Source organism: Marmota flaviventris, chromosome 7 (assembly GCF_047511675.1).
Source record: "Marmota flaviventris isolate mMarFla1 chromosome 7, mMarFla1.hap1, whole genome shotgun sequence".
Lineage (NCBI taxonomy): Eukaryota > Metazoa > Chordata > Mammalia > Rodentia > Sciuridae > Marmota > Marmota flaviventris.
In genome coordinates, this window is record NC_092504.1 from 2327393 (window position 1) to 2354816 (window position 27424).

The 27424-nt window shown below is 55.1% G+C and overlaps 1 protein-coding gene across 1 annotated transcript in view; it reads right to left on the reverse strand.

Moving 5' to 3' along the window:
* Nucleotides 1-20718, reverse strand: part of Zfyve28 (zinc finger FYVE-type containing 28) — a 120353-nt gene extending 99635 nt beyond the window's left edge. Inside the window, exon 1 of the mRNA XM_027940210.3 lies at nt 20646-20718. Within this exon, the coding sequence (XP_027796011.2) occupies nt 20646-20684 (39 nt within the window). The 5' untranslated portion in view covers nt 20685-20718. The remainder of the gene's footprint in view (nt 1-20645) is intronic.
* Between the last annotated feature and the right edge of the window lie 6706 nt (nt 20719-27424).

Here is a 27424-nt window from a genome sequence, read left to right on the forward strand (position 1 = left end):
GCTGTCCTCGTTCACCAGGTGGCCCTGGCCCAGGCCCAGGACAGTGGGCTGCACAGGGTAGATGCTCCACAGATGTGCTCAAGACAATAGCATGCCCATTCCAAGGGCAAGGCCAGCCAGTGGACCCTCAGACATTCCCATGAACAATGCAACTTGGGGCTGGGCTGGGGCTCAGCAGTAGCACACTTGCCTGGCATGTGTGAGGCACTGGGTTCGATTCTCAGCACCACATAAATATAAAATGAACAAAATAAAGGCCCGTTAAAAAAAAATAAAGGAATATCTTTTAAAAAAGAAAATCCAACCTCACTCAGCTAGGAGAAGCTTCTCTCTTCCTCTCAAGAAATTCAGCAAATGATTGGGGCTCCTAAGGTGAAGGACCTTCTGCACAGGACTGAAGAAAGTTCACCCTTCTCCAACCAGCTTCAAGTTTTCCAGTTCACTGATCTCACTGATCCTGGAAGCACCTATGACTGTCACCCCAACTTCCTACCTGCAGCTCAACCTAAAAACAGTGTCACAGACAGGTAACAGGAAAGACCCACACTCAAGTTCCATGTCTTCCTTACTCTGACGACTCGTGAGGACCACCTAACCTGGTTGCTCACTTTCCAGGAGCAGGCAGCCCAGGCACCAAGAAGCCTTTTCGACAGCTACTTTGTCTAAGCCCCTTGGTGAGCCCTCAGGGGTCCTGGCAGGCCTCCTGCTGCCTGTCCTACAGCAGGCGCTGGAACACGTCGGGGGCGAACACCTGGCCTCTGCTCAGGCTGAGCCAGCTGTGAGCACAGCATACACGAGTCTGCAAGCCCCCTCGTAGCTGTTCACTGCACTGCACTGGACCAGCAACACCTGAGGCAGCCGATCTCCAGCGAGGTGGTGAGGATGGTTACCTGAGAGGGGATTACCAGGGGGACTGGCTCCAGCAACTATGGAGTCTGAGTAGTCCCACAACTGCCCACCCACTAGCTGGGGATGGGAATGATGGTGGCCTGGCTGGGTCCAAGCATGAGAGCCTCAGCCGGGGCAAACTGATGGTGTGACTACAAGTCTGAGCCCAAGGGCTGCAGTGTGAGCTCTGGGGACTGAGGGTGGGAGAGCCTGGAGTCCTGTGTTCAAAAGCCGGAGAAGGACGTCCCAGCTCCTGGGGGGACGAGAGCCGCCTCTGCTCTGCCTTGTCAGTCCCACCTGCTGCAGCCCGGCATGGCACTGCCCACACTGAAAGTGGACCTTCCCCAGGCAGCCACGGACTCACATCTCATCTGCCTGGAAGCACCTGCTGGCTGCGAGTCTGTGGCCTGCCTGGGGAGGATCCAGGAGCACCTCACTAGCTCCCCAGGATGCCCAATCATCGACATCTAGAGTACCCAGCCAGTGCCACTACATCATTCCAGGGACAGGACAGGGGCTTCCTGAGATCCATCCCCAGCTTGTCACCAAGAACACCAGGCCGGAAGAGGTGACCAGGCCCAATGGATAAGGACAGTCTTGACCACAGTGTTGCCCCTCCAGACAATGCTCAGAGAGATGTCAAGGAAGGAAGAGGACACACAGCAGAGGACAGGGACACTTCAGATCAGAACAGGCTCTCGAGCTCAGCATTGCTGATTGGGGCCTGATTCCTTCCTGTGGGGACTGTCCTGCACACTGTAGGGTCAATGAAAACTGTCTCTAGACACCACCCAATGTCCCTAGAAGTGCACACCTGTAATACCAGCAGCTCCAGAGGCTGAGGTGGGAGGATTCCAAGTTTGAGGCCGGCCTGAGCAACTTAGTGGGGCCCTGTCTCAAAATGAAAAGGGCTGTGGATGTGGCTCAGTGGTAAAGTACCCCTATGTTAAGTTCCTGTACCAAAGGGAGGGGGTCAGTAAGAAAGAAAACCACTGGCTCGGTGTCCTGGTCAGTGGAACTTGAGAGGAGACCTGATGGGGGAGACAGCCATCTTGGCAGAGGGGACCCCGATGAGTGTTTGAGTAGCGGGGGACCCCAGTGGGGCTGAAGCAGATGGACAATGGGAGTGGGGGCAGTCCGGGGACACACGACCCAGAGATCTCAGGGCTCTGCTGTGATACGGGAGTCGTGGTGGGAGGGGTCTGAGCAGACATGTTTAAACGATAGTCTCTCCTGTGGGTGCAGCTCAGTGGCAGAGTGCTCGTCCAAGGCCAGGGTTCCATCCCCAGCACTGCAAACACATGTTTAAAAGGTGGTCTGAAACAGCCTGGGTGGGGGGGCGGGGGCAAGGCAGAGGACAGAAACCAGTTCTGAGGCTACTGTAGACAAATGGAGAAAACACAGGCAGGTTTGGACATGTCTCTATTATGCATTATTTAAAATGCAATAACATATATAAGATAAAATCTACCCCCTAACCACTTCCCAGCGCACAGTTCATGGCACGTCCGCACCGCTGGGCAACCACACTGTCCACCCCCACAGCATTTCTTCTTTCCAGTGTGAAACGTGCCCCAGCCCCTGTCCTTGGCACCCACCACTCTATGGTCTCTATGAGCCTGGCCCCTACAGGGCCTTACTAGGTGGACTCATCTCAGCACTGGTCCTCCTGTGACTGGCTTGCTCCGCTCAGCATGAGGTCTCGAAGGGCCATCCGTGGTTAGCATGAGAAGGAATTTCCTTCCTTTAAGGCTGGTATTCTGCACTGGACCTTTCCACCCTCTGTGGTCACTTGCATATTTCTACCTTTTGGCTATTTGAACAATGCTGTTGTGAACACAGGTGTGCTCCTGGGGACTCCCTGAAGCACCTGAACCTGATGGATGCACAGTGCCAAGGCTGACCACTAGGTGTGGGGCCTGGGCCCGGCGTGAACAGAGATGGAGAAGAGAGAAGGACGCAGTGGAGGTGTCTGGTGGATATCACAGAGACACTGAAAGGGCAGCTGTGCCAACGAGCCCAATGCCAGGGTAGAGGTCAGGTCTGCAGACACACGCATAAGGGACATCAGGGAGAGGGCCTAGGGCTAGCAAGGGTGCATGGCCTGCCATTATGGGAGTGAGTGTCCACTGCCTGGCTGCAGCATGGGGCACAGGACCTGTGGGAGTTGAGAAAAGGAGACAGCAAGAGTCCACCAGTCCCCAGAGGGATGCAGGGAGAGGGGCGTGCCAGAGCAAGGGAAGAGAAAGGATTGAAGAGGACAGCAGTGGACAGCTGGGCCTGACAAAGGAGGACACTGACCTGATAGGCAGTTATGGTGGGCTGCCAGGGAAAAGCAGTCTGAAGGAAGAGTGATGTGGAGCCCACCAGGCTCTGACCAGGAGAGGTGCTGACCCGATTGCTGTATAAGGGAGAGGAGGGGCTGGGCAGGTTTCCTGTCTCCACTGCCATCTCCCTGAAGATGGGGAGAAACCAGTCAGGAGGAACCCCCCACTACAAGGAAGCAGGTGAACAGAAGGGCTAAGCTCTAGCATCCATGGCATGGGGTCCTGAGTGCATGAAGGCAGGGGGGTCCTCAGTACATGGGGAGGGGTCCAGAGCTCATGAGGCTGGGGGTCTAGAGAGCATGGGGTGGGGTCCTGAGTGCATGAAGGTAGGTGAGTCCACAGTACATGGGGAGGGGTCTGGATCTCATGAGGCTGGGAGTCTAGAGAGCATGGTGTGGGGTCTGGAGTGCATGAAGGCAGGCGGGTCCACAGCACACGGGGAGGGATCCAGAGTTCATGAGGCTGGGGGTCTAGAGAGCATGAGGAGGGGTCGAGAGTGCATGAAGGTAGGTGAGTCCACAGTACATGGGGAGGGGTCCAGAGCTCATGAGGCTGGGAGTCTAGAGAGCATGAGGAGGGGTCGAGAGTGCATGAAGGCAGGCGGGTCCACAACATGGGGAGGGGTCTGGATCTCATGAGGCTGGGGGTCTAGAGAGCATGGTGTGGGGTCCGGAGTGCATGAAGGGAGTGGGTCCACAGCACACGGGGAGGGATCCAGAGTTCATGAGGCTGGGGGTCTAGAGAGCATGAGGAGGGGTCGAGAGTACATGAAGGTAGGTGGGTCCACAACATGGGGAGGGGTCTGGATCTCATGAGGCTGGGGGTCTAGGGAGCATGGGGAGGGGTCGAGAGTGCATGGAGGTAGAGGGATCCAGAGTGCATGGGGTGTGGTCCAGAATGCATGGAGGTAGAGGGGTCTAGAGAGCATGGGGTGGGGTCAGAGTGCATGGAGGTAGAGGGGTCCAGAATACATGGAGGTAAAAGGGTCCAGAGCACACGGGGAGATCCAGAGCCCTTGGAGGGACATCCAAAGTTGGGGAAGGCGGAGACCCAGAGTTGGTGATGGTCCAGAGCCATGGTGGGAAGATATGGACTCCACTCAGCTCCGGCCATATCGGCTCCATTGCACAGATGGGTTCTTCCCCTTCATGGATCTGCACAGTGACACATTTAGTCCAGAACACGGCTGACACTTTCCTATGTGACATCAAGCTGGGGCTTATGAGCTCTCACACCCCTTTCCCTCTCTGTGCCCCAGCATATGGAGAAGCCCAGGCCAGACTGCTGAGACAGGAGGCCACATGCACAGAGAGGACTGGCCGTCCCAGTGCACAACAGGGCCTCCCCAATGAGCCTCCCCAATGAGCCTGTGGTACTCTAAGGCGGGAGCAGAGTCACTTGGTGGCTGCAGCATCAGCATGACCTGCCGGCAGCTCAGTGTCCATGGGGACTTGAACAGCAGATTTGTTTCTCACTGTCCTGGAGGCTGGAAGCCCAGGGTCAGGGTGCTTGCTGCCAATCCATTCTCCAGTGAGAGCCCCTTCCTGGTTTAGTGCCCGCGGCTTGTCACAGTTGTGCTCACAGGAAGGAGTACAGGAGCTCTCCAGGGTCCTTTCCCATAAGGACACTAATCCTAGAGGATCAGAGCCTCCCCACAGGACTTTGTTCAACCCACCTCCATCATCTGGGCATTGAGCTTCCCCTGTGAACTGGGGTCGGTTCCGTCCCCAGCATGCTCCTCAACCTCATCCTGCGGCACACAGGGCTTTCTAGAAACTCCTGTTGCACTTCCATGTCTCAGCAAGTCCAGGACTTGGCCCTCCCTGTAGTAGAGGGCTGGGGAACTCAAGTCTTCCTGGTTGTATGTCCTTCCATTCTGCATAGAAAGGGTTACTTGATTTCTGCCGGAAAGCAGATAAGAGTTTCTCTGGAGATGGGCAGGGGAGAGGAGTCAGGGAGAGAGGGAGGGAGGGACTGCAGTTGGTGGTGACAGCTCCATGGGTGTGGACGTAGGTCAAAACTGACCAGACTGTCTACTTTAAATAAATGCAGTTTATTGTACACCAACTATACCTCTACAAAGTTGTTTATGGGTTTTGTTTTGGGAGTTTTTTGTTTGTTTGTTTTTTGGCACTAAGGGTTGAATTCAGGGGCACTTAAACACTGGGCCACATCCTCAGCCCTCTTTTTATATTTTATTAGAAACAGGATCTCACTGAGTTGCGTAGGGCCTCACTAAGTTGCTGAGACTGGCTTTGAACTCGCGATCCTCCCACCTCAGCCTCCTGAGCCGCAGGGATTATAGGCATATGCCACCGCACCTGGCTAAAGGTTAATTTTTTTAATTAATTTTTAAATGTTTAAGGAAAGGTAGATTCACAGACACCTGTAAGACATGGTACAGTGGGGTGCCGTGGGCCCTCTGCCTCGATTCCCTCAGTGGGAAATTCTAGCCAAGTGCACAGCGATGCCCTAAATGGACCGTGGCACTACTACCACCCAGGCCCTACTCCATCTCCCTGGGCTGCTGCCCTCCCACATGCTGTTGAGTTGACTTTACCACACAGGCCGGCTCACACTCCCACCAGGCAAGACCAGAACTCCCCTGTCACCACAAGTGTTCCCTGTGGCCTGGCCTGGACTTTATATTTTCAGTTGTAGTAAAATACATAAAACACAAAGTTCACTGTGATGGAGCCACAGTGCGGCTCAGTGATAGAGCACTTGCCTAGCACATAGGAGGCCCTGGGTTCCATCCCTAGCAAAACACACACACACACACACACACACACATTCTCACAAAATATACCATATGGCCGTTTTTCAGTGTACAGTTTAGTGGAGTTAAGTGCACTATCTCAATAAAGCTGTTTAAAAGGCGGATTTGCTTTGCTTACTTTTCGTGGTGCTGGGGGCTAAAGCCAGCACTTTGTGCATGCTAGGCAAGCACTCTACAACTAAGATACATCCCAGGCCTAGAAGGTTGTTATCTGAAAAAAGAAACTTTTTAGAAACTCCAGAGTACTCAGAGAGCAGGACCTGCTCTGCTGCCTGGGGTCCCTGGTCACCACCCCTGTGCCATCCCTGCAGGATCCACAATCCCAGTCCAGAGGGGTGACCTCTGAAGATCCTAGGATGTTCCACCTGCAGGACATCTGGGACACACCTACTTCCACCCATGTGCTTGCTTGGCACCTCTGTGGTGCAGCTTCAAGTAGCCAGTGTCCACATCCAGACCCCTGGTTCATGCACGTCTGCAGGCCCAGGGAGGCAGAGGACGTGCTAAGGGTGAGGGCCGGAAGAGGCAAACGGGGAAAAGCCAGATGGGGGGAGGGTCCTGCAGACAGGTTTCAGGTCACTGTCATCCCACCACAGCCCGGACCACGCTGCCCAGTGAAGCCACTGCTCCAGCCACTGGCTTCCAGCCCAGCTTTTCCCATGGTAAGCTTGTCCCCAGTGAGGCCAGGCCTCTGCCATCTTACTCCTTGCTGAGTCCCAAGCTTAGTTCCTGGCACACAGCACGGGCCCAGTTAACGTGAGGACAAGGAAACACTCTCTCAGTGTGCACCACAGGGCCCAAGAAGGCGTGTGGCAGGCCAACAGCACTTGCGCCAGGCTGACATTCCACCTTGTGGGGGACAGAACAGTGGCCCCCCAGGTACTGCACAAAGACAGCATCTGCATCTGTGAGCTCCATCTGCCCTGGGGACAGCAGCTCCACTGGGGTGCAGGGAAGGCCCCACCTGGTTTTCAGAGCGCTCCAAGGTCTGATGCTCCAGGACTTAGCTCTAGCGCCTCCATGCCCAGGTCTTCCATCTCCCAGGAAGGGCCGGGTACTGCCCTACCACCCAGCAGAGCCCCAGGCAGAGCTGCTCCTTGCTCACATTCCCAACTCCTGGGTCCCAGAGCAGGCAGCTGCTGAAGGGCAGCCTCCTGCACCTCTGCTTGACCACAGCCACAGAACTCCTGATGTGTCCACGAGAGCTTCAACAGCACAACAGGCCCAGTGGCAGAAACCAGCAGACCATCCTAAGCCAGGGATGTCTGCAAGGAGAGCTGGACCCACAAAGCCTGTCAGCAGTGTCAGAAAGTGATTACCCAGGTCCTCCAAAAGCAAGCAAGCAAGCAAGCAAGCGGCCAGCAGCTAGAAGACGCTGTGAAGCAACTCAGAAAGGGAGCGAGCAGGTGGGATGCGCTAACCAGACAGCCACACTGCCACACAGACGTTAGTGAAAAGGACAAGAAGGGATATTAAAATGAGAGCAGAACCCCAGGGTGACAGGCTGCTGTGCATTCTCATTCATGCCTGCCAGAATCTCATGTGACATCCGTTCCGTGACTTAAGCTCCCTCCCCTTTCACCCAATATCTGGTCATATAAAAATCGGGACAGAGTTGACCGGTCACTGGCCAATCCCTACAGAGCCAGGCCTGCCACCACCAAGGACCCTCCACCCACTGGCCTCCCAGTCAGCTAGCACCCCCACCCAAAACCAGTCCCCACCTGGAGGCTCTCAGGATCCTGGCCTGCTGTTAGGTGTCTGAGGCTGGGGCAGCAGGTGCCAGTGCTCAGGACACACGCCTCCCTGGGGACCCTCCCTGGGGCAGTGCACCAGACCCGGGAACACACCTGGACAGCAGCCCAATGCCCCTTAGGCCACCTGCCCTCATTCCCTGCACCTCCTGGGGTTTTCACAGTAGGGCCACACCCAGCAGTGCTGGCAGGGGACCCCACATGCTGCAGGAACCCAGCCCAGCCTGTCCCCATATGGACACAGGCTCTCTGGGGAACACTCCAGCCAGGAATTCCCAGTTTTCAGTGTTTATTATTGGAAAAATCACCCACTGCACACCTTCTGGGCCTGCAAGTGTGCCAACGAGTGATGGTAAGCATGAAGCATGAGGGGCAGTCCTGGTTTCAGGCTGCTCAGCTTGTCACCCAGGAGCAGGACCTCGACCCAGCACAAGTTGGGTCCTTGGAATGCATTACAGAAAAGAATGTGAGCACACGCCAGATTTATTTATTTTTTTATTTTATTTTTTTTTTTTTAAAGAGAGTGAGACAGGGGGAGAGAGGGAGAGAGGGAGAGGGGGGGGAGAGAGAGAGAGAGAGAGAGAGAGAGAGAGAATTTTTTAAAATATTTATTTATTTATTTATCGGCAGACACAACATCTTTGTTTGTATGTGGTGCTGAGGATCGAACCCGGGCCGCACGCATGCCAGGCGAGCGCACTACCACTTGAGCCACATCCCCAGCCCTCGCCAGATTTATTTAAGAAGGCAGATACACATTCAACGAGAACACAGGCCCTCACCAAGGGAGAGCAGCAGCTCTGGTCTGGCGTGTTACATCTGCAGAGGGCCAGTAGTAGCTAGGGCTTGACCAGAGCAGGGTCAGGGTGGAGTTTGGAAGCTTTTGCACCAGTTTTTCCAGCACTTGTGCTCTGCCCTCCCTTCAGGTCACTTTGAAGGAAGGCAGGTGCCAAGGATGAGGGCCAAGGTGCTCACCAGCTCCTCGTTCTGCATTTCATGGGTTTGTGGGTGTTTCGTGAATCCAGCACTCCTGGGCACTTCTCTTTTGAGACTCAGAATCTTTTTTTATATCCTCAAAATCTATCTCAAGCTCAACAGAGCCCTGCCAGGCTTTGGAGCAAAGCTGCCCTCTCCCAGAGGCCGTGCCCAGCTGCTGGAGCAGGAAGGCAGCCCTTGGGTCCCCTGAGGGCTCTGTGTAGCTCAAAGCATCATGGGGTCTGGTCATCAGTAACCCCACAGTGTCTGACGCCACCCTACAGATAAGGAGGCTGAGGCTTAGAGAGGGGATGCAGAGCTGGCTCCCGGGTACTACATCCAAGTCCTGGTCTCATCCCAACTCACGGTCCACATGTTCCCAAACACAACTCGGCCCTTGGCGGGCAGGCCCCCTCTAACAGCAATCCCAGCCTCCCCAGGGCTCACAGCCAAGCCTGGACAGAGTCCTACAGGGTAGACCAAGTCTGCTAAAGGCCACCAGCCTGGGGAGCTGTTGCTCACTACACCTTCACTCCAAAGCTGAAACACATCAAGACTACAAAAGAACACATCACCCAATGGAGGAAAAATGTCCCCCATCTAAGAAGTCCTCAAGAGCCACATTCAACAGGCCTATCTGAACCAGGCATGCATGCGCCACCACCAGTAATCCCAGCTACTCTGGAGGCTAACAAAGGAGGACAGCAAGCTCAAGGCCAGCCTCAGCAACTTAGTAAGGCACTGTCCCAAAATAAAAAATAAAAAGGCCTAGGTGCAGCTCAGTGGCACAGCACCTGCTTGCATGTGCGAGGGTGAATTCGATCCCCAGTACTACAAAAAAAAGAAAGAAAGAAAAAGAGTTCTATGTGGGTGCAGCAAGGCCACCAAGACCTATACACAACCATCTCTTGCCCTAACATGCAAGCTTTGGGTGCATAATCTCAAACATACAGAAGGAAATATGGTCTCTTAAAATTCACTGCTGATTTATACAATCGCTCCGACCAATGCTTCCTAAGCTCCCACTAGGGCCCAGCCTAGCCTTGACCCTCCAGGAAGCCCCTGTCTGATGCAGGAGACAGAGGGGTCAACATCAGTAAAAAGTATCCCAACAGGGCCAAGAACAGGGGACCCAAGACAACATGCTTGTGCACAGCACACTGGGACAAAGGGCTGGTCCCCAGCAGCTTTGAGTGCAGCCAGCTGATGCCACCTCACCCCCAGACCCCAGGGATGCCCTCAGCAGAGGAAGGGCCCTGCCATGGGAAGCTCCATTCACAACCTGTCCAACAGAGTAGAAAGGTCCTGCCCCCTTGCCTAGTGGGAGGTCACCCTGAAGGGCCATCCAGCTCTGAGGCCTTGAGGCCTTGGGGTTCAGCTGGGCCCTCCCCTGAGATTGCTGCAGCCCAGCCTTCCCCTAGGCCTGGGCCTAGCCGGGCTTCCTTCCCTTCCTTCCAAAGGCCTCCTTCTCACCAGCACCCACAGGCTAACCTCCCTCTCCGCGACAGCTCCTGGAAGACCAGGGGCCTGGGGCAGGAAGCAGCCCTGCGCCAGGGGCCCTCCCTTCAGGAAGTGTACACCTTGCAGTCTCACTGGGCAGCAGCCTACTCATGTGACTGGGTACAGACTCACTGCCTCACTCTGTCCTAGTCCCTGCCACCATCCTGCAGCAGCCGCCTGTGGGTGTCTCCTGCCCAGGCCCAGCAGATGTCTAGAGGGCCTCTGAGGAGCTCTGCCTCGGCCTGTGCATGTGCTGTGACATGTCTGCAGTTACTGCCACGGCGCTGCTGGTGGCTTTCCACTCACTGCTCTTGCTTTGTGGCCCTGTCCCCTCCTTTGTGCTCTGTTAGACTGATGGCACTCCAGTGACCTTTTCTCGCCCCCTACTCTTGGGATTACCCACCAGTCTCTGTCCTCCTGCTACAATACTCCACATGCTGAACTCCTGCTCTAAGTCAGCCCCAGCCCAAGCCGAGGGCCTCAGACCAGCTCTGACCCCGTCCAGGTACTGCGTCCAGGGCTCCCTTCCGCCTGGTTCTGCGGCCACTCTTGCGGGAGTTGCTGATTTCATCATCTGCACAGAAACTGCTGCTGGGCTTGCACACACGCGGGCTCTCCTGCCCACCACTGCTCCCTGCCGCCCACACCTTCCTCTGACTGGAGCACATTCTCCAGTACTTCTTAGGCAAGGATTTGGGGGTGGTTGCTTTTTGTCTCCATCTGACAGTCTTCTGTTGCGTTCTCCTCTGTGACAGGTAGCTCAGCAAGGCACAGGGTTCTGCCCTGGGTTTGCTCCCTGGGGCCCTGAAGACTCCCCTTCTCAGACCTCTGGGCCTGAATCTTCAGCTGGCCCAGAATCTTCACCTGTCATCCCACAAGGACTCAGCCTTTCCTCTTGGGCCCCCAAGATGTGTTCTGCAGTGCCAAGGTTTGAACATGGGTCATGTCTCCCAAGGGTCCACTGTGATTGAGGGCTTGGCCTATAGGGTGGCACTGTTGGGAGGGGGTGGGACCTTCAGGAGGTATGGCCTAGACGGATGTCCTGAAGTCACTGGGGGACATGTCCTTACAGGGACTGTGGACCCCATCTCTCCTGACTCCCTCTTGGTGACGGAAGCCCCTACACACACACTCCATGATGTGCTGCCATCTACAGCCCTCACCAGAGGCAAACCAACAGGGTGGTCTGATCTCGAACCTGAACCTCCAAAACTGTGAGACCTTTTCTCTTTATAAAGTTAGCTAGTTTGGGCATCTTGTCATTGTGACAAAAGGAGGACATCTCACCTCCAGCTTCACCCGTGTGTCCAGCTACATTCAGTACCCCTTATCCCAGTTGGGACTTTGTTTACTGATCCGATCACTCAACTCAGGAAGTTCCTGGTCATGAGATCAAACACCTTGCTTCACTCTGCTGCCTCCCAAGAAGACCCATTAGGTACACCTTATGCCCTCTCCTGGCCTCAGAACGGCCCGCGGTGCCCTTTACCTCCCTGCTGCACATAGGTGATTTCCCACACCCACCTTCCACATCCTAACTCCCCCTTCAGCTCCTTGACCACTCAGTGGAGTGGCTTCTACGTTCTTCATTCAGTGTCCATCTTCTTTATTTCTGGAAGCTTCCTTTGTCTCCTGCTTGAGAGGGTCCTATGGTGTCCACCCTCCCGTCTCTTGGACTAGACCAAGTTCACCCACGTCCCCAGCATCTCCGCCACCTGTTCATCCCCATGAGTCGCTGCCCTTGCTCTCGGAAGCCACACTCCTCTGTGTCTGCAGCTTTTTACTATGAACTCTGCTTCAGAAGTGTGACAGGAGGCCCCGGGAAAGTCTGAGTTTCATACTGCCAGGTGCCCCAGGTCCCCTCAAGTACCAACCTGGAGCACAGCAGAGACCAGGGCTTTCCAACAGCCCGCAGGCTGAGCTGTGTCTCCAACCCTCCCCAGCTGGAAATGGACACACTCTCTTCCCACTCTTGACCCCTCCGCCGAGGCCAAGGCCTCCCGAGGACTCATCCTTCTTCCCCTTCTTCATGGAAGAGTGGCACTGACAGCCCACTCTGTGAGTGTGCTGTGTAACTTTCAAGCTGATCCTGGGACCTACCTGCCACTTCCACTCTGCTGCCCCAAGCCCACCAGTAAATACTCTCAACTCACCAGCTGTTCAGGAGGCTGAGGTAGGAGGATCACAAGTTCTAGGCTAGCTTGGGCAACTTAATAAAAAAGACTGGGGAAGCAGCTCAGAGGTAGAGGGCTTGACTGAGGCCCTGGATTCAACTTGATCCCCACAACCACACAAAAACATTCCAGTTCAGTGCTCGGGATGAGGCTTGGTGTGTGTCCGGTAGGTCATAAGGCCCTGGGTTCAATCCCCAGCACAGCAAAAAAGAAAGAAAAATCTTAAAAACTCTCAACTCAGCCTCTGGAAGGATAAGAGACCATGGCAGACTGCCCAGCCATCAGCTACACCAGCCTGTGGACCTGTGAGGCCTAAAAGGACCATCTAGCCCAGCGGAAGCTTTATCCCATTGGAGCCCCACCAGCCAGCAGACACCCCACACAGTGGGCAAAGCATCCAGACCTGTATGCTTTCCTGCAGTGCCAGGGTAGGCCTCAGTACCCTCTTGTTTCTGGCACTGGGGCAAATGCCTTCTCTCTCCATCTCAGGACTCAAAACCTTGCTTCTGGTCATTTTTCCTACATCTTCCAGGCCTGTGGTGGGGAGGTCTCCCTGCGTGCCATCTGCCCTGCGGCAGGAACCAAATCCAACTGTACTTCTAGATGGGCATTGCATGGGCACCTCAAACGTGCCAGTCCAAACCCCAACTCCTGTCCCACACCCCACCAGCCCCTCCTCCGTGCTGCCCATTGTGCAAACTGCAACCCCCACTCCCCTCCCCACCAGGCCAGTCCCTCCTCTCGCTGGGGTCACACCTGCCACTGCCCTGGCTGCCAGCCTTGCCCCCTCTCCCCAGCGGGCCTGGAGGAACCCCCAAAAAGGCAGAGCTGATCCCATCATGCTCCTCCCTCCTCGCACGTGACACATCCCCCTTCACGCCCCTGGCCACCTGCGGCCAGCCCACCAGCGGCCAGCCCACCAGCCTGTTCTCCAGGCACACTGCGCCTTCACCAGGGATCGTAACATCTCAGGGGCTGCCCTGCAGGGGCACTGAGCCTCCAGCCACAGCAGACTTCTGTCCTCCCTCTACCACCGCTGAGTGCCTGCCCCTCTGAGGCCAGCTTGGGCACAGGCCTGCAGCGATGCAAAGCCTCCATACTGCCCACCCACTACCCCAGACCACCACAGAGCTGAGCTCAGGGTCAAGCACAGCCCTCATCTGAGCAGCTCCTGGGAGGAGGGCAGCTTTAGAAAGTGATGGAATTAGCCCCCTAGCACTCAATCCCAGACTCCGGACTCCTTCACCACTGTCCTCTAGGAAACCCAGGCCGTGGGAATGGCCGAGCAGGGATGTGCCGGTCAGAGGGGAGATGATCCCCAGGAGTGCTTCCAGCCAGTGGGGACAAGCCATCACAGGTCACACTGTGCCTACCCATCCATCTGCTGACAGACATTTAGGCTGAGTCGACATGTGGTGTTAACGCAGTGCTGTTATGAACGTGGGTGTAGTTTTCAAATCTATCTGGCGCTGATGCAGCTGATTCTGCCTTTAGCCTTTGTTTAGCATCAAACTATCCCCCAGAATAACTAGAAACACTCTCGAAACTAACAACAAGGAGAAAGATGATTGCCTTAGGTATCCTGTCCCTGGGTGGGGTGTGCCCACCCAGGCTCCCTGAAAAGCCCACTCACCACCCCACTGGGCGGCATGGGGGGAGGCTCAGCAAAACCCACCACAGGAGAGACTTAAAGGGCCAGCATGCAGAGCTCAGAGGACCTCTGCTTCTTGGCCATGAAGAGGACATCACTTGAAGTGTCCCCAACACCCCCCTGCCTCCATCCAGCACAAAAACAATGAAAAATGGAAGAGCTTAAAATACTTACTGTAAGAAGGAGAAAATCATTCCATTCATCTTACCCAACTACTCTCCATAAATTACCATAATATAAAATGTTCTATTCTGCTCCTGCTTAATCTATGCGGATCAGTGGAGGGAAAAAAAATCCATTCATTTTTGTCTTTTTTCCCTCGAACATTTGAATTGCCCATCAATATCTAAGTTTCTTTGTAATTCAACTGGAAAAGTACAAAAGCAACTGTTTCACTAAGTGGGACCCATGTGAAAAACCTGTTCTCCAGCAGAGAAGACTGCCTGCCACGTAAGGGACAAGGTGCTTCTGTTTGCCAGCTCTGGGGCCCACCGGGCCCAGCTCTGCTCCCTCCAGCAAGTTAACTTGTCCTCCCCGAGACCTCGTGGAAACCAGGTGCATTAAGAGAGTCCAGATGTGGACAACCCAAACCTCTGTGTTTTCACCAGCACCAGCTTATCTCCCCACCCACATCACAGCCCAGCAGGGGTGGGTAGGATAGGATGTCAGTGTGTCCCAAGCTGACACTTGTACTTTGCCCCTTCACCTCCAGCTCCTGTCACCCCAAGTTCCTGGAGTCCTCTACTGGATCCTGAGCATACAGCCAACAAACAGGGGACACAGGCCATGGGAGGGTCCCATGGGAGAGGTTTAATATGGTGGACCCACTGCTCAAGTTCAGCCCAGCAGAGCAACAATCCCTCCTTTCACTCTCAAAAGACCTCACAGAAGTAGCTGGAAGCTGTGATGGCCTCGGGGATCCAGGAAGCACTAACCTGAACCCTGAAGAACTACATCGGTCCCATAACAACCCCCACCTTTCTGCCCCACCCTCGGCTCTCCAACATGAAGGCACTCATTTGTGAGCTACAGCTGTGAGCCTTTGCTACCAACAGTTCCACAAGGCAAGTCCACTCACTCCCACCTGGCAGCTGGGGAGGCTAAGCATGGGGCTGGGAGCGGGAGTGTGCAGACACCTAGCCAGGCCCTGCAGCAGAAATCCCGCTGCCCTGTCTCGGCTCTGATACTGTTCAGAGAAGCAGCACTGGCAAGAGCAGACTCCAAACAAGTTAAAGTGGGAGAAGCATTAAAACCCACGGCCGTCTATGCATTTATTTCTCTCTGAGCTGGAATCAGCTCGCCATCACCCACCCTTGCAGGGTCCAGAGCACACCATTTACAAGTTGTAGATGCACAACGCCATCGATTCCAAGGAGACAGAGCCATGGTAGCCCCTTATGGGCTCTTAGGTGGGTGCACCTTTGCACATTTAAAGCAAGGGCATCTGCTATTCTGGGAATTCTTGATGGCTCAAACCAGGCACTAAAACATTCTTAAATTACCCATTTATCCTCTTAAATTTGAATGCAATTACCTAAACCCTCCCCATTTTAGGGGATTGTGTGGGGCCCTGGCTTCCCTTCCCCTAGGCAAACCGCCTGCTGGACACAACTGAGTCCAAGTGGCAATTACAAGAAGCCCATGGCGCTGGGCCTATGACTCGCCTATTTAACAGAAACCTCATCACACACTGCCAGTAAGCACACAGAGCCCCATGACAGTCCCACAGCAACTGACACTCCCTTGCTCTGCGGGTGCCCTGGTACAGGGAGGCCCATGAGGCCCCACGCTCCCCACCACACAGAGAAACCACAGCAAAACCTGGGAAATGAGGCCAAGTTCCTGCTTAAAGCCCCTGCCTTGTCACCAGGGTAGGGTCTAGAGCCACCTTCAGGGTGGCAGGGTTCCAGGCCCTGGGTCCCCCCTGGCTGAGTCTGATGGAGGGGCCACCAGAGGTGGTGGGGAAGGGAGGGAGGAGCTCTGTATCTTCTCAATTCAGGGAGCCCTGGGCCTCAGAGATGAGCATGCAGAGCCTGCCACCTGCCTGACTCCTTACTGCCGAGCACCACTGCTCCAACTTCCTTGGCTGCACTAGAAGGGGGAGCTGGCCCTGGCAGGCCTGTACGGCACCAGGTCACTGGTATTCTAGTGGCTCACCCCAAAGAGAAATGTGCTACTCCAAGTGTGGCCTCGGTCACAGCTGTGCACCTGGAGTTCATCAGCTAAAAACTAGTCAGCAGCTTGGCTGGAAGGCAACACCCAAACCCCAAATGCCAGAAAGAGATCCGTGCCAGGCACAGGGCACTGACATGGCACATACAGACAGCAGCATTCCCCGGGTGAAGCAGAGCAGGGAAATCAGCTGTGATAGTGGCTGCCTTCTCAGGCAGGCAGGCCTCAGGCTGTGGGAAACCAGGCATCTCACAGTCTCCACCATGACCCTCTGCTGCATTCCAGCCTCAGGGTTTGTTGATACCCTGGTTATGCTCTTAGCAGTGTCTGTCATCTGTGTCATCAGCCCTCTTCCTCAGACCTGTTGGGCAACCCGAAAAGAAGGATCAGGTTGTACCTTTCCATGCTTGCTCAGGGCCTCCAGATACAAGTCCTGGCCAATGCTTCCCCTGGCTCCACCCTGGGACTGTCCCCATCTGTCACTGTACTTTCAAAGTGCCACCCCCCTCAGCCAGGTGGTCAAGGTGCAGAGGGCCAGCCACAGAGGGGCAGCTCTACTCAAGGGCCTGTAGAGGGCAGGCTGGCACTCTGGAACCTGGAGGGTCCCTGGGCATGGTCCTGGACCCCTGGACACCTGAGGCTGTGTTCACCTGACAGCAACAGGCAGGAATCCCCATGTGTAGCAATGCCTGATGCTGGTGGGTTTCCAAAGAACCCCTCCCCCAGGAAGATTGCACACATGCAGACTGCACAGGGCTTGCAGGGTCTGCTGGGAAAACACACAGTCAGAAAGTCTTGCAGGCTTCTCCTAGCTAGAGCCCACTCATCTCAAATCTGAACCCAGAACATCACAGAAAGAATCCAGATAAACATCACTCAGCAAAACAGTATTACAAGGAGTGTTCCCCCTGCAAGAGAGGAGACAGCAAAAGTTGATAGTCCTGACCCTGGAAGTGGCTGGGGGCTGCAGATGAGAACCATCTCTGTGGGGGGTACAGCCAAGAGTAGTAATCAGCCATCAAACCAACCATGACCATCTACCTGGGCACCATCATCCACCCACAGATAACTCCTGCATTCTGGCTCATCATCAATGTGCTCTTTGATGTGGTCAAGAAACCAGGCCAAGACTAGGTCTGGGGCCACTGTCCCCTCCCCCCTTGCCATGATCCCTCCCTGCTTGGTGGCCAGGGATGTCCATCTAGGTTGATTAACAGGATGTTATAACCCAGCCAGAAACACAAGTTGATGCTTCTAATTCAAAGAAGACACCAACTCCTCCAGAGTATTCCCCCTCCTCAGATACTAACTCTCCTTGGAAAGTCTTCACCCTCCAGGAAAGCGAGACACTAAGAGAGGACAGGCCGAACCTCCTGTGTGCTGCTTTCAGTGCAGCACCCTAAGCCTGAGTGCTCTCCATCAAGAAAAACCACAACGGTGTCTAGAAGGCTGACTTGCAGGAAGGAATGGAAATGCAATGCTTTGGAAATGTCAGGTTAACGTTAAACTATTATATTATTCATCAGGTATTTTTTACCCAACTTACATATATATTAATGATTCAGATATTGAAATTCATAAGCATCATAGAAAAATACTTTAAGCATTTCCAATCACTTTTTAGAACTACAGGAAGAATGAATAAGATTTTTATTTCAGAATATTTTCCACCACACTATAATGAACAAAAAGCTCAGTGTTCCGTTTTAAACCAAAGCAGAGATTAAATTAAAAATGAAGCTTGAACTGTACATCTAAATACAAAAGTGGAAAAAGAATCTGAACTGTGGGAACAATCTTCCCCAGACGTACCCTCCTACAGCTAGCATTTAACACTTCAACTCCCCCAGGCCCTGCATCTTCCCAGGACTGACTCGACTCTCCTGTGCCAAAATGTGCCTGATTAGACAGAAGAGAAGCATAATTCAGTTCAAAATCCAAGGGAAAAAACCTGAGCTTTGGTTTGAAAAATGAAAAGCTATTGGGGTAAGATAATATACAATATACTCCAAACCTTCAAATTATCAGGATATTTTAATCCAAAGACTGACCTCAAATAAGAGACTGCCCCAATTAAGGAGGACCACAGAGCACAGCTTCCAGAGATCTGAGACAGAGGTGTGGCTGGAATCCACGGTGGGGACAAATGTCAGACAGTATGGGCACAGAGGACAGTGAGCTCTGAATGAAACCCTGCCCATTCCCTTCCTCCCCCAGCACAAGGCTTTGGGCTGAATTATCGGGATAAGTTAATGCACCCTGGTCAACTCCTGGAGCAGGTCTTCAAGGGCAGCTGGTTGCTGAAGAGGAAACATAAGGGATCCTATTCTCAATTCTAAGGCACACTTTCAAGGACAGTAACATCTTCAAAGTCTTTTCTATAAACTGTAGGTCAAGGCCACTCTGAAATTATCCAGCTATTGATGAAACAGCCTGCAAGTACTTTTCCTTCCCTTCCAAGGTGCCAGCGTGACCTGGAAACACCGCCTCTCCCACACATACCACGGAAAGGGCATCCGAAGGCACCAGCACCCCCCCCCCCGTGTTTCCAGAGACACCAGACCATTAGGTGCCTGCAAACACTTTCCTGTCTGCCCCCAGCCACTTGTCACCAAAAAAATAACACCGCTGCCCATTCTCAGATGACTTTTTCACAATTGGACTTGATTTTTCCTTAACTAGAGACAAAAAGTCACTCAAACGAAAAGCCACTCCTTGCACAGGTGTCGGATGCAGGGACCGCACCCGAGGCGGGTCAGTCCACTCACAAAGCCACCGCAGGCAGGACAGAATGCTCTGCAGCGAGCAGAGGGCTGGGCGCCCAGGGCGTGGCCAAGGACAGGCGAGGCCCCAAACCACACCCAGCCCAGGGAAGCACCAGGGTCACCACGAACCCCCAACACAGCTGCTGCACCATGCAGGGCGGGAGCACGAGCAGCGCCACTCTGACTCTGCTCTGGGCAAGGCCAAGGCCAAGTGCGGCCCCGTGCACTGCAGGTCCTGAACCCAACACTCCCGAACCCCAGATAAAGCTCCCCTTCAGCAAAGGCCGTGGAACATGAGCCTTCAGGTCCCTGAACTAGCCCCAAACCTCAGGTGCCAGTTTTCCAAACAGACCCGCTTGCCAGCTGGCCGGAATGGGAGCACCAGGGGACGCGTATTTAAGGAACCCAACCCTGAGATCACTCATGGAAGGGGAGAGAGGCTGGGATCCTGCGCCAAGTAAAGTAGCCTCTCGAGAGAAGGGGTCTTCTGTCTGTTCTTGAGTTGGTCAGGCAACGCGGCGGCCTCAATGTCCGATCCGCCCAGACAGAGTGCGACTGGCCCCGCTCCCACCCTTGGTCCTCACGGTGACCCCACCCAAGACGTGCCTCCCCAGGACCCCAGAGCCGGGGCCCTCCCGCTGCGAGGGCCCAGCGTGCCGCCTCCAAACGCCCAGGGTGCGCCCTGAACCCTCGCAGGATCCCAGCATCCCCGCGGCATGACCCTGAGCTGCAAGAACCCGGCCCGGCTCCCGGCTCCCGCCGCAGCGGACTCGAGTCCCAGGCTGTCGGCTGGGACGCAGCGCCCGCAGTGCGACTGGCGCTGCCGCCGAGGCGTAGGGCCCACCGCCCAGACCCCGACCCCGCGGTTCGAGAGGGGCGTTAGCGCCGCGTGGGGAGCAGCACCTCCTACCCGGGGGAGGCTATGGGCCCCAGATGCTCTCACCGCCAGGTGACAGAAGGACCCGTCCCCGAATTCGAGAAGACATGGGTGGGGAAGAGACCAGAATGGAGACGTGAACAGGGTCGAAGTCGGATCGGTACTGGTTGGGAAGGGAGGGCCAGGACAGGGGCATGAGGACCCTCTCTGGATACAAGGAAGAAAGAGTCTGTCCGGGACCGGAGGATTGGGAACCGGGGAATCCCTACAGAACCTGAGGGAAGAGGAGAAAGGGGCTGTTCCGTAGAGCGGAGGTAGGTTGGGAGGTCCATTATCCGGGGCCCAGATGGGGGAAGGGGCGGCGGAGAACAGGGGAGGCATCCTTGGTGCAAGAAGGGGGCACCCAGGAAAAGTAGTAGGGGGCTCAGGACCGTGGGGTGCGAGCCCGGGCCAGTCCAGGATCGGGATGAGAAGGGAAAGGGGCAGGTTTGGGCCGTAGTTAGAGGGGGAGGGAAAGTGCACCCAGGTCTGAGAGTAAGAGCAAGAGGGTCCCTCTAGTACCGGGGCTTAGGAACGGGCGGAAGGGTCCGAGCCAGGGGTCGGTAAGGAGATGGGGGTCTGCTCAAGTCGCGGAGTGGAGGGAAGGGGTGTCAGGCGGTAGGATGGAGAAAGCCTTCATGGAAAGGGAAAGGGGGCCTGTCTCGCCAGGGAGGGACAGACAGCAGGTCAGTCCTGGGGGAAGAAGAGCGCAACGCAGAGGGCGTCCGGCCCCGGTTCGCTCACCTTGGGTTTGTACAGCCACTTTCGGAACCTGTTCATCATCGCCGCGCGGGCCCCGGCCGGCCTCCAGGCGGCCCTCGCTCTCCGCAGCGCTGCGCCCGGGCCTGGCCGCGGCGCGGGGTGGACGCGGAGGCAGGGCCAGGGCCGGGCTGGGGCCGGGTCGGGCCGGGCCGGGGCCCCAGCGCCGGCTGGGTGCGGCTGGTAGCCAGCGGAGCCCCAAACGCCGGGCAGTCGGCTGACAGGCGCGCGCGGCAGGTGCGCGGCTGAGAGGATGCTCCGCGCTTGGCACGCTGGGCGGACCGAGACCCGCGGGCGGGCGCACAGACAGGCGCGGGCACGGGGCGCGCGGCTCCTCGCCGCTCACTGGCACCCCGCGCCTCCGCCGGCCCGGCTGCCCCACGCCGCACATGCGCTGAGGGCGCCGCGAGCCCCAGGCCCGCGGCGGGTCGCGGGCGGGGCCGGCCCGAGGAGGCCGCCAATCCCCGCTCGGCGCCGCGCCGCGCCCCACCCCGCCCCGCCTGCCGCGGCGCGCCCCCGAAGGTTCCGCCACGCTCGCGAACTCCGCGTCCTGGCGCGCACCGCGGGGCGGGGCATACGCAGGGCTCCGCGGGTTACGGCCTCCTGCGCGGAGGTTGCCAGGCGACGGCACCCAAACGAGAAGGTCCCGCCGACCCAAGACAAGGGGGCGCGGCTGCGCTGCGGGGACCCTCGCCCCTGCCAGCGCTGGGTCCGCGGCTGCAGGCGGAGGCGCCGAGGAGGTCTGGCGGCAGGCAGGTACCGGGCGGCGGCGGGTGCAGAGCGGTGCGGTGCGGGTGCGGGCGAGCGCCGCCGGGAGGAAGCGGGACGCGTGGCCGGGTCCTCGGCTCACCCGCGACCTTCCCCTCCTGCCGGTTCTCCTCTTCCTTGCTTCCTTCCTCTGAGTTTCGCTGACATCTCCCTCCCTCTTTGGTCTTCTTCCCAACTCCTTGATCGCAGTTAACGGTGTTTTCTGGTGTTGTGTGTTGTTGTTGTTGTTCTGTTTGGTTTTAATCTCCACAATAAACAGTGCTTTTTATAAAGACATTTTCTGGGATTCACTACTTCCTCCAATAGTGCCCTAATTTGGATCTATTAAAAACGCTCACACACACACACACACACAAACACACACAGACCCACCAAAGTTTGAGTACCTGTTATTTGTCAAGTAGACAGCTAAAACACAAATAAGTGGTCTCTCTTAAAATTCTCCTGTACAGCTGAAGAAACAGGCGCAAAGAGGCCCCGTGTCCTGGCAGTAGGAGCGGATTCATACTGCGGGAGGTCTGTCCTTTCCATCCAGCGCCACTTCCCTAAGGCACAGGAGAGGGAGGTAGGCCTCCCCTGAAACAATTCAGAAGCGTTCCCTGCTCCAGCCTTCTTATCCTCTGTCCAGGGTGCTGGTGTCTAGCTGGTTCCCTCCAGGATGGCTGCTCAGATTCTTGCTAGCACCTTCTGAGCCCAAGTACTAGATGAAAAAGAGAAACGAGTTTCTAGAAAGGAAGTCTTCTACTTCTGCGGTGGAAGAACTTAGCCTCATGACCATGCAGAGCTGCCAGGGAGGCTGGGAAATGTCAGCTTTCAGTTGAGCAGCAATAGGCCCAGCTAAAAAAAAAAAAAATCAGACTTTTGTTACTTAGGAGAAAGGGGAGATTGGAGAGGAGACTCAACTAGCAAGACCAGCCACTGGGGCTGTGCTTGAAGCTTAAGCAGTAGGGGTGTGACTTGGCAGCAGTCCTTAGAGAACCAGCTTTCATCATGGTAAAAGAGCATATTTCAATTAATATACATGTGGGATCTCATGTAAATGAGGTCCCTATTGGTTGAGAGTTTGTGTCTGATGGAATCTAAACCTCCATAGACTCCCATTTCTGTCTATAAATGTGCTAAAAAAAAAAAACAAAAACAGCTCCAGTCCAGCCCACCTTTCAAGTTATCTTAAATATGAGGTAGTCAAGTCTTGATTAGTGGAGTTAAAAATCAATAAACTTGGGAATTAAATCCCACCTAGATGGGTTTTTAACCATTAAAATAAAACTGAGGGGGGGGCTGGGGATGTGGCTCAAGCGGTAGCGCGCTCGCCTGGCATGTGTGCGGCCCGGGTTCGATCCTCAGCACCACATACAAACAAAGATGTTGTGTCCGCCGAAAACTAGAAAATAAATATTAGGGAATTCTCTCTCTCTCTCTTTAAAAAAAAACTACTCACCACTTGCTAATCGATGCCTACAGTGCTAAAATAAAAGCATCTTTAAAAAAAAAAAAGTAAAGAGTTGAAAAAAAAATTAAATTAAATTAAAAAAATAAAATAAAATAAAACTGAGGGGCTCGGGATGTGGCTCAGTGGCAGAGCACTTGCCTAGCATGTGTGAGGCCCTGGGTTCCATTTCCATCGCTGCAATTAATAACATAAAAGCTAAATAAAAATAAAATTAAGCTAAGAATGAATGAACAAATAACATTGAGGTGCTAAAAGCATGCCAGAGAATGTCCATTTTCTACCCAAAGACATGATTGTGTGGGCTCAAGTCACAGGGTGATGTCAGTGGGGATCCAGAACGCAAGCCTCCTTTTCCTCATGCCCACTCACAGTGCACCTGCTCTGTGCCAGGTGTGGGGTGCAGGGCCCTGCCCTGGAACACAGCCTGACAGTGAGTGGAGAAGTGCGACGAGATGGGAGGGCCTGAGTTGGGCTGGGCTCCAGAGGAGCCCCTCTTCCCCCTTCTTGCCTTCTGCTTGGTGCATCCCTTCACTCCTTCCAGTTCTTTCCCTCCAGGTCCACTCTGGATTGGCGAGGGCTTGCATGAACAGGGGCACCTGAGACTATTGGGGTTTTATTCTCTTACTTCCTTAGAAAACGTTATTGTGGCATTTATCTCCCAATTGGATGAGATAGAACAACTGAACTCTATTGCACTATAGAATCCATGTGAGTAAAGGTTTAAAAACGTCTATTTTTAAAAAGAATGTAATATGACCATTGAGTAGGTCTTATTTCTGCAGAGCCATCTTTCAGATTCAAACTCAGGGCACAGTTTAAGGACTTGGTCCTTTTTGTGTCACACTCAGCATTGATTCCACAGATGTTCCTGGGTACTGGTGAAGTGCCAGTCCTGGGGTAAGGGCCAGGACTCAGGTGGGGAAGCCGGGCCCCTTCTGTGGTGGTCAGTGCTTGAAGTGGGTGTTTAGATGGCCTCAAGGAGACCTGCAGGAGGCGGGAGTGGAGAGGAAGCAGACCTCTCTGGTGTTGATATCTGAGCTGGGTGTTGACGGACATCTAGGAGTTTGTCAAAGAAAAGAGAAAGGGAAGGCTTGTTTGAGGTTCAGGGGCCATGTGTGGAGGAACTTCTAAGCCATTAAGGGACCCAAGTGGACAGGGCAGGGTGAGGAGGGCCCCAGGATGGTGACCTCGGTTTGTGAAGGAGTTGGGACATGCTGAGAAGACCCATCTGGACCACGGCATCTGACAACGTAGGGTCTATTAGCAGTGGACGAATGGATTCCTGAAGCCATGCCTCCCCAGACCTCACCCACCCCTGCAGCTCAGGCCCAAAACTTGGGGTCCCCTACTATTTTCCCACTAGTACAGGCCCTCAGGAACACTGCCCTGGGAAGTCTAGGGAGTGGGCTTAAGGCTAGGCTAGGCAGGCCTCCTGTGGACATGTTCTGTGCCATCTCACAACGAGGCCCTAGAAAAGGATTCCCACCAGCACAAGCGACCAAGCGTGAGGGGTGCTGCTAGAGGAGGGTGTCGGGTGAAGACGAGCCCTTGCTGGTGACCCTCCTGGTCTGCTTTTGTCCACTAGTCTGAGAAAAGCCAAGATTTTGCTGAGGTACAGACAGCAAATCATGGAAATGGGTGTCTCCTCAGAGCTTCTCCCAGGAGGCCACCAGATAGTGTCTCTGCTGCCAAGGCAGGAATAACTAGGAGCAGGGAACCTGAGAAAGTGTGGCTCTCTGGAGCCCCCCACCCATAGGGCTGCCTGGGCTGGAGGGCCCTGGCCCCACTGGGGTTGTTTTCCACTGAGGAGCAAGCAAAAGTGGAATGAGGGCCCAGGAACTATGCCAGCTCATGAGGGTGCAGGCCCTGCAGGGCTAGGGTCAATGGCAGGAAAAGACCAACAGGACAAGGGCAGGCTGGGCAGGAACCCACCTGAGGGGGCTTCAGGAGCCATGCCTAGGACCTGGCATCAGGGCACCTGCCATGGTAGGTGCAGGTCTCAGGAAGGGACTCTGGGCCCAAGCTTTGGGCACCAGATCCCCTGGTTCAGTTACCACAAAGGCCCCCATAAACCCACATCTCTCTCATCCCTTCCAGGTATGTGGGCCTCTCCTGTCCTTAACCCCACCCATTTTCCTCCCCCATCCTGAGAGCCTAGGGCACAGAGACACTATGCGCTTGTCTTCCACTGGACCTCCCTGGCTGCCTCCTGCCTGCCTGCATCCATCCACACAGCTACAGGTGCTGTCCTCCCAGTTACAGGATGGGCACAGCCCACCCTTGAGCTGTAGGCAGGGTGCTTCCTTTTGCTTCCTGCTCCACAAGTGGCCCTGTCCCTCTCCTAAGGATCATGTCTGAAAGAACCCTCAGTATGAGTGATTCTCCTGTTCATAGTTGGTGAGGCAGACCCCACCCAAGGGACAAAACTCAAACCCCTCAGTGCCCAGCCAGTGCCTGTCCTTATCCCTGCTCTGTGTTCTCCAGGTAGATGGCAGGTCCACCCCACTGTACCCCCCCAAGGACCGCAGTTATGCTACGGAGTTTTAAAGAGTGTCCCGTTGTGGGTGACTGTGGTGAAGACAGGGCCAGGACTGATGATCTGCTGAGCTCCCTCTCTTCTGGGTCTGCCTGGAGCCTCCATGGTTCCTAATGGTGCCTGGAGGGAAAACCACAGGTTCCAACCCCAAAAGCACTCTCAAGAAAGTGGGCCCGGCAAGCTAGACATTCCCCCTCACGGCCATGTGACAGCTGCTCAGATCTGCCTGTGTCACCAAGACTGGTCTGGGCCTGAGACTAAGGACAAGCCCTGACCCATCCCTACCAAGCTGGGTGCCTGAGCTACTCAGACCCTCCCAAGGAGACTCCAAGGCTAGGGTGTCACTCAGTATGGAACACTTGCCTGGCATGTGAAAGATCCTGGGTTTGATCCCAAGGAGGAAGAAAAAATCCCACAACAGCAACAAAAAAACCCAACCAAGGACAGGACACAGAATTCAGCTCCGAACCCGTCACAGAAGGGGGAGCAAAGAGCAGGCCCTCACTGGTCTTTCTGCTCACTCCTGTAGCAAGGGGACTTACTAGAAGTGACCTGAGTTCCAAAGAAAACGAGAGGACCCTGGTAGGCAAAGGGGGGTTGCCTTCTCCCGCTGCGCAGCCTTTGAGTGAGCAGAGTTTTCCTGCTCCCTGGAGAGGGTGAGGTGGGACCAGCTCCATGAAGGTCTCAGGGAGGCAGGCTGTGGAGGACAGGAGGACCAGCAGAGGGAACAGGGTGGCCTCCCACAAATGTTTTGTCTTGCCTGGGGCTACACCTGACTGGAATGACATCCCTGTGTCTGCGGAGTGCATGTTTAACAATTTAATCTGGCACCCCATCCAGAGTGCCACTGTGTCTCCCTGTTCCTCCATCATCAGGGCTACACCCGCCCACAGGAATTCACATGGAGGCTGCCCTGCGGTCTCCAGACACAGGGAAGGTAACCCAGCACCTGTCATGACAAGCCAGGGTGGGTCAGCATCCTGCTGGTACCAGTGGCTGGCTCATTGGGCACCCAAGGAGCTCACTGGCTTCTCTTTCCAGGACCTGGTCTCCAGGGCCTGTTCTTGGCACCAAGGCTTCAAGTCAATTTCTGCTGATTTCTAAATTCTGCTCCTCTGACATGATTAGAGAGAGGCTCGTGCTGGCTTCTATGCATGTGCAGAGTCAGGGTTAGGACCCAGAGCAGCCCAAAGCACACAGTCCCAAGTCAGGCCAGGTGCAGGGCCTGGAGTGCAGCCCTGGGCGATAAGGCATCTGTGTGTCTTTCCCTGAGTGCTCAGTGACACCCCCCACCCAAGGAGCATCCAGGATCCTCTGAGAGACAGCCCCCAAGCCTGACCTTCTGCTATGCATCCCTTTCCTGCCACCTATATCCCCCTGGGGTCACCTGTATCTCCTTCCCCAAGTCCCCCACCATGGTGCTTCCTTGGGTTCAGGCCCAGCATCCCCGGGACCCACATCTGTCCTCCCTGGGCTTGCTCCTGGGGATGTTCAGGGCCTTCTGTCCTGAAGGCTGGCAGTCACCAAAGCCTGAGGCTACTCTGCAGCCCTGGCCTAGGCTGAAAGCACTGGGGACTCCCTGATTTGACATTTCTTAGCTCCTTCATTATTCTGGGCACTCAGCATGTCCTCTCCTGCTAGAGAACCCATTCTTCAATTCCTGACATTTCTTGTCTTATTTCTCTCCTCTTCCTTGATCTCCTAGTCAATGGAATTTGACATTTTGGGATTGTTACTTAATTTTCAAAGTGCCTTTCTCCTGCCTTTTGCATCTTCATGGGGGCAGGAGAGGGAAGTCAACTCCTGGTGGTCTTGGCTAGGATTGGCCATCTCACTGAAGGCCCTCCAACTCTGCTTTTCCAGTCAGTTGCCGGCCTGGAGGGTCTAAGTCTGGGGCTGCTCCTGTTCACTGGCCAGTGGAGAAGATATGCCCCCATTGTCCCCAGAGCATCAGCAACAAAGCTTTGCCAAGGGTGGCCCTGCACCCGCCCACCACTCCCAGTGGCC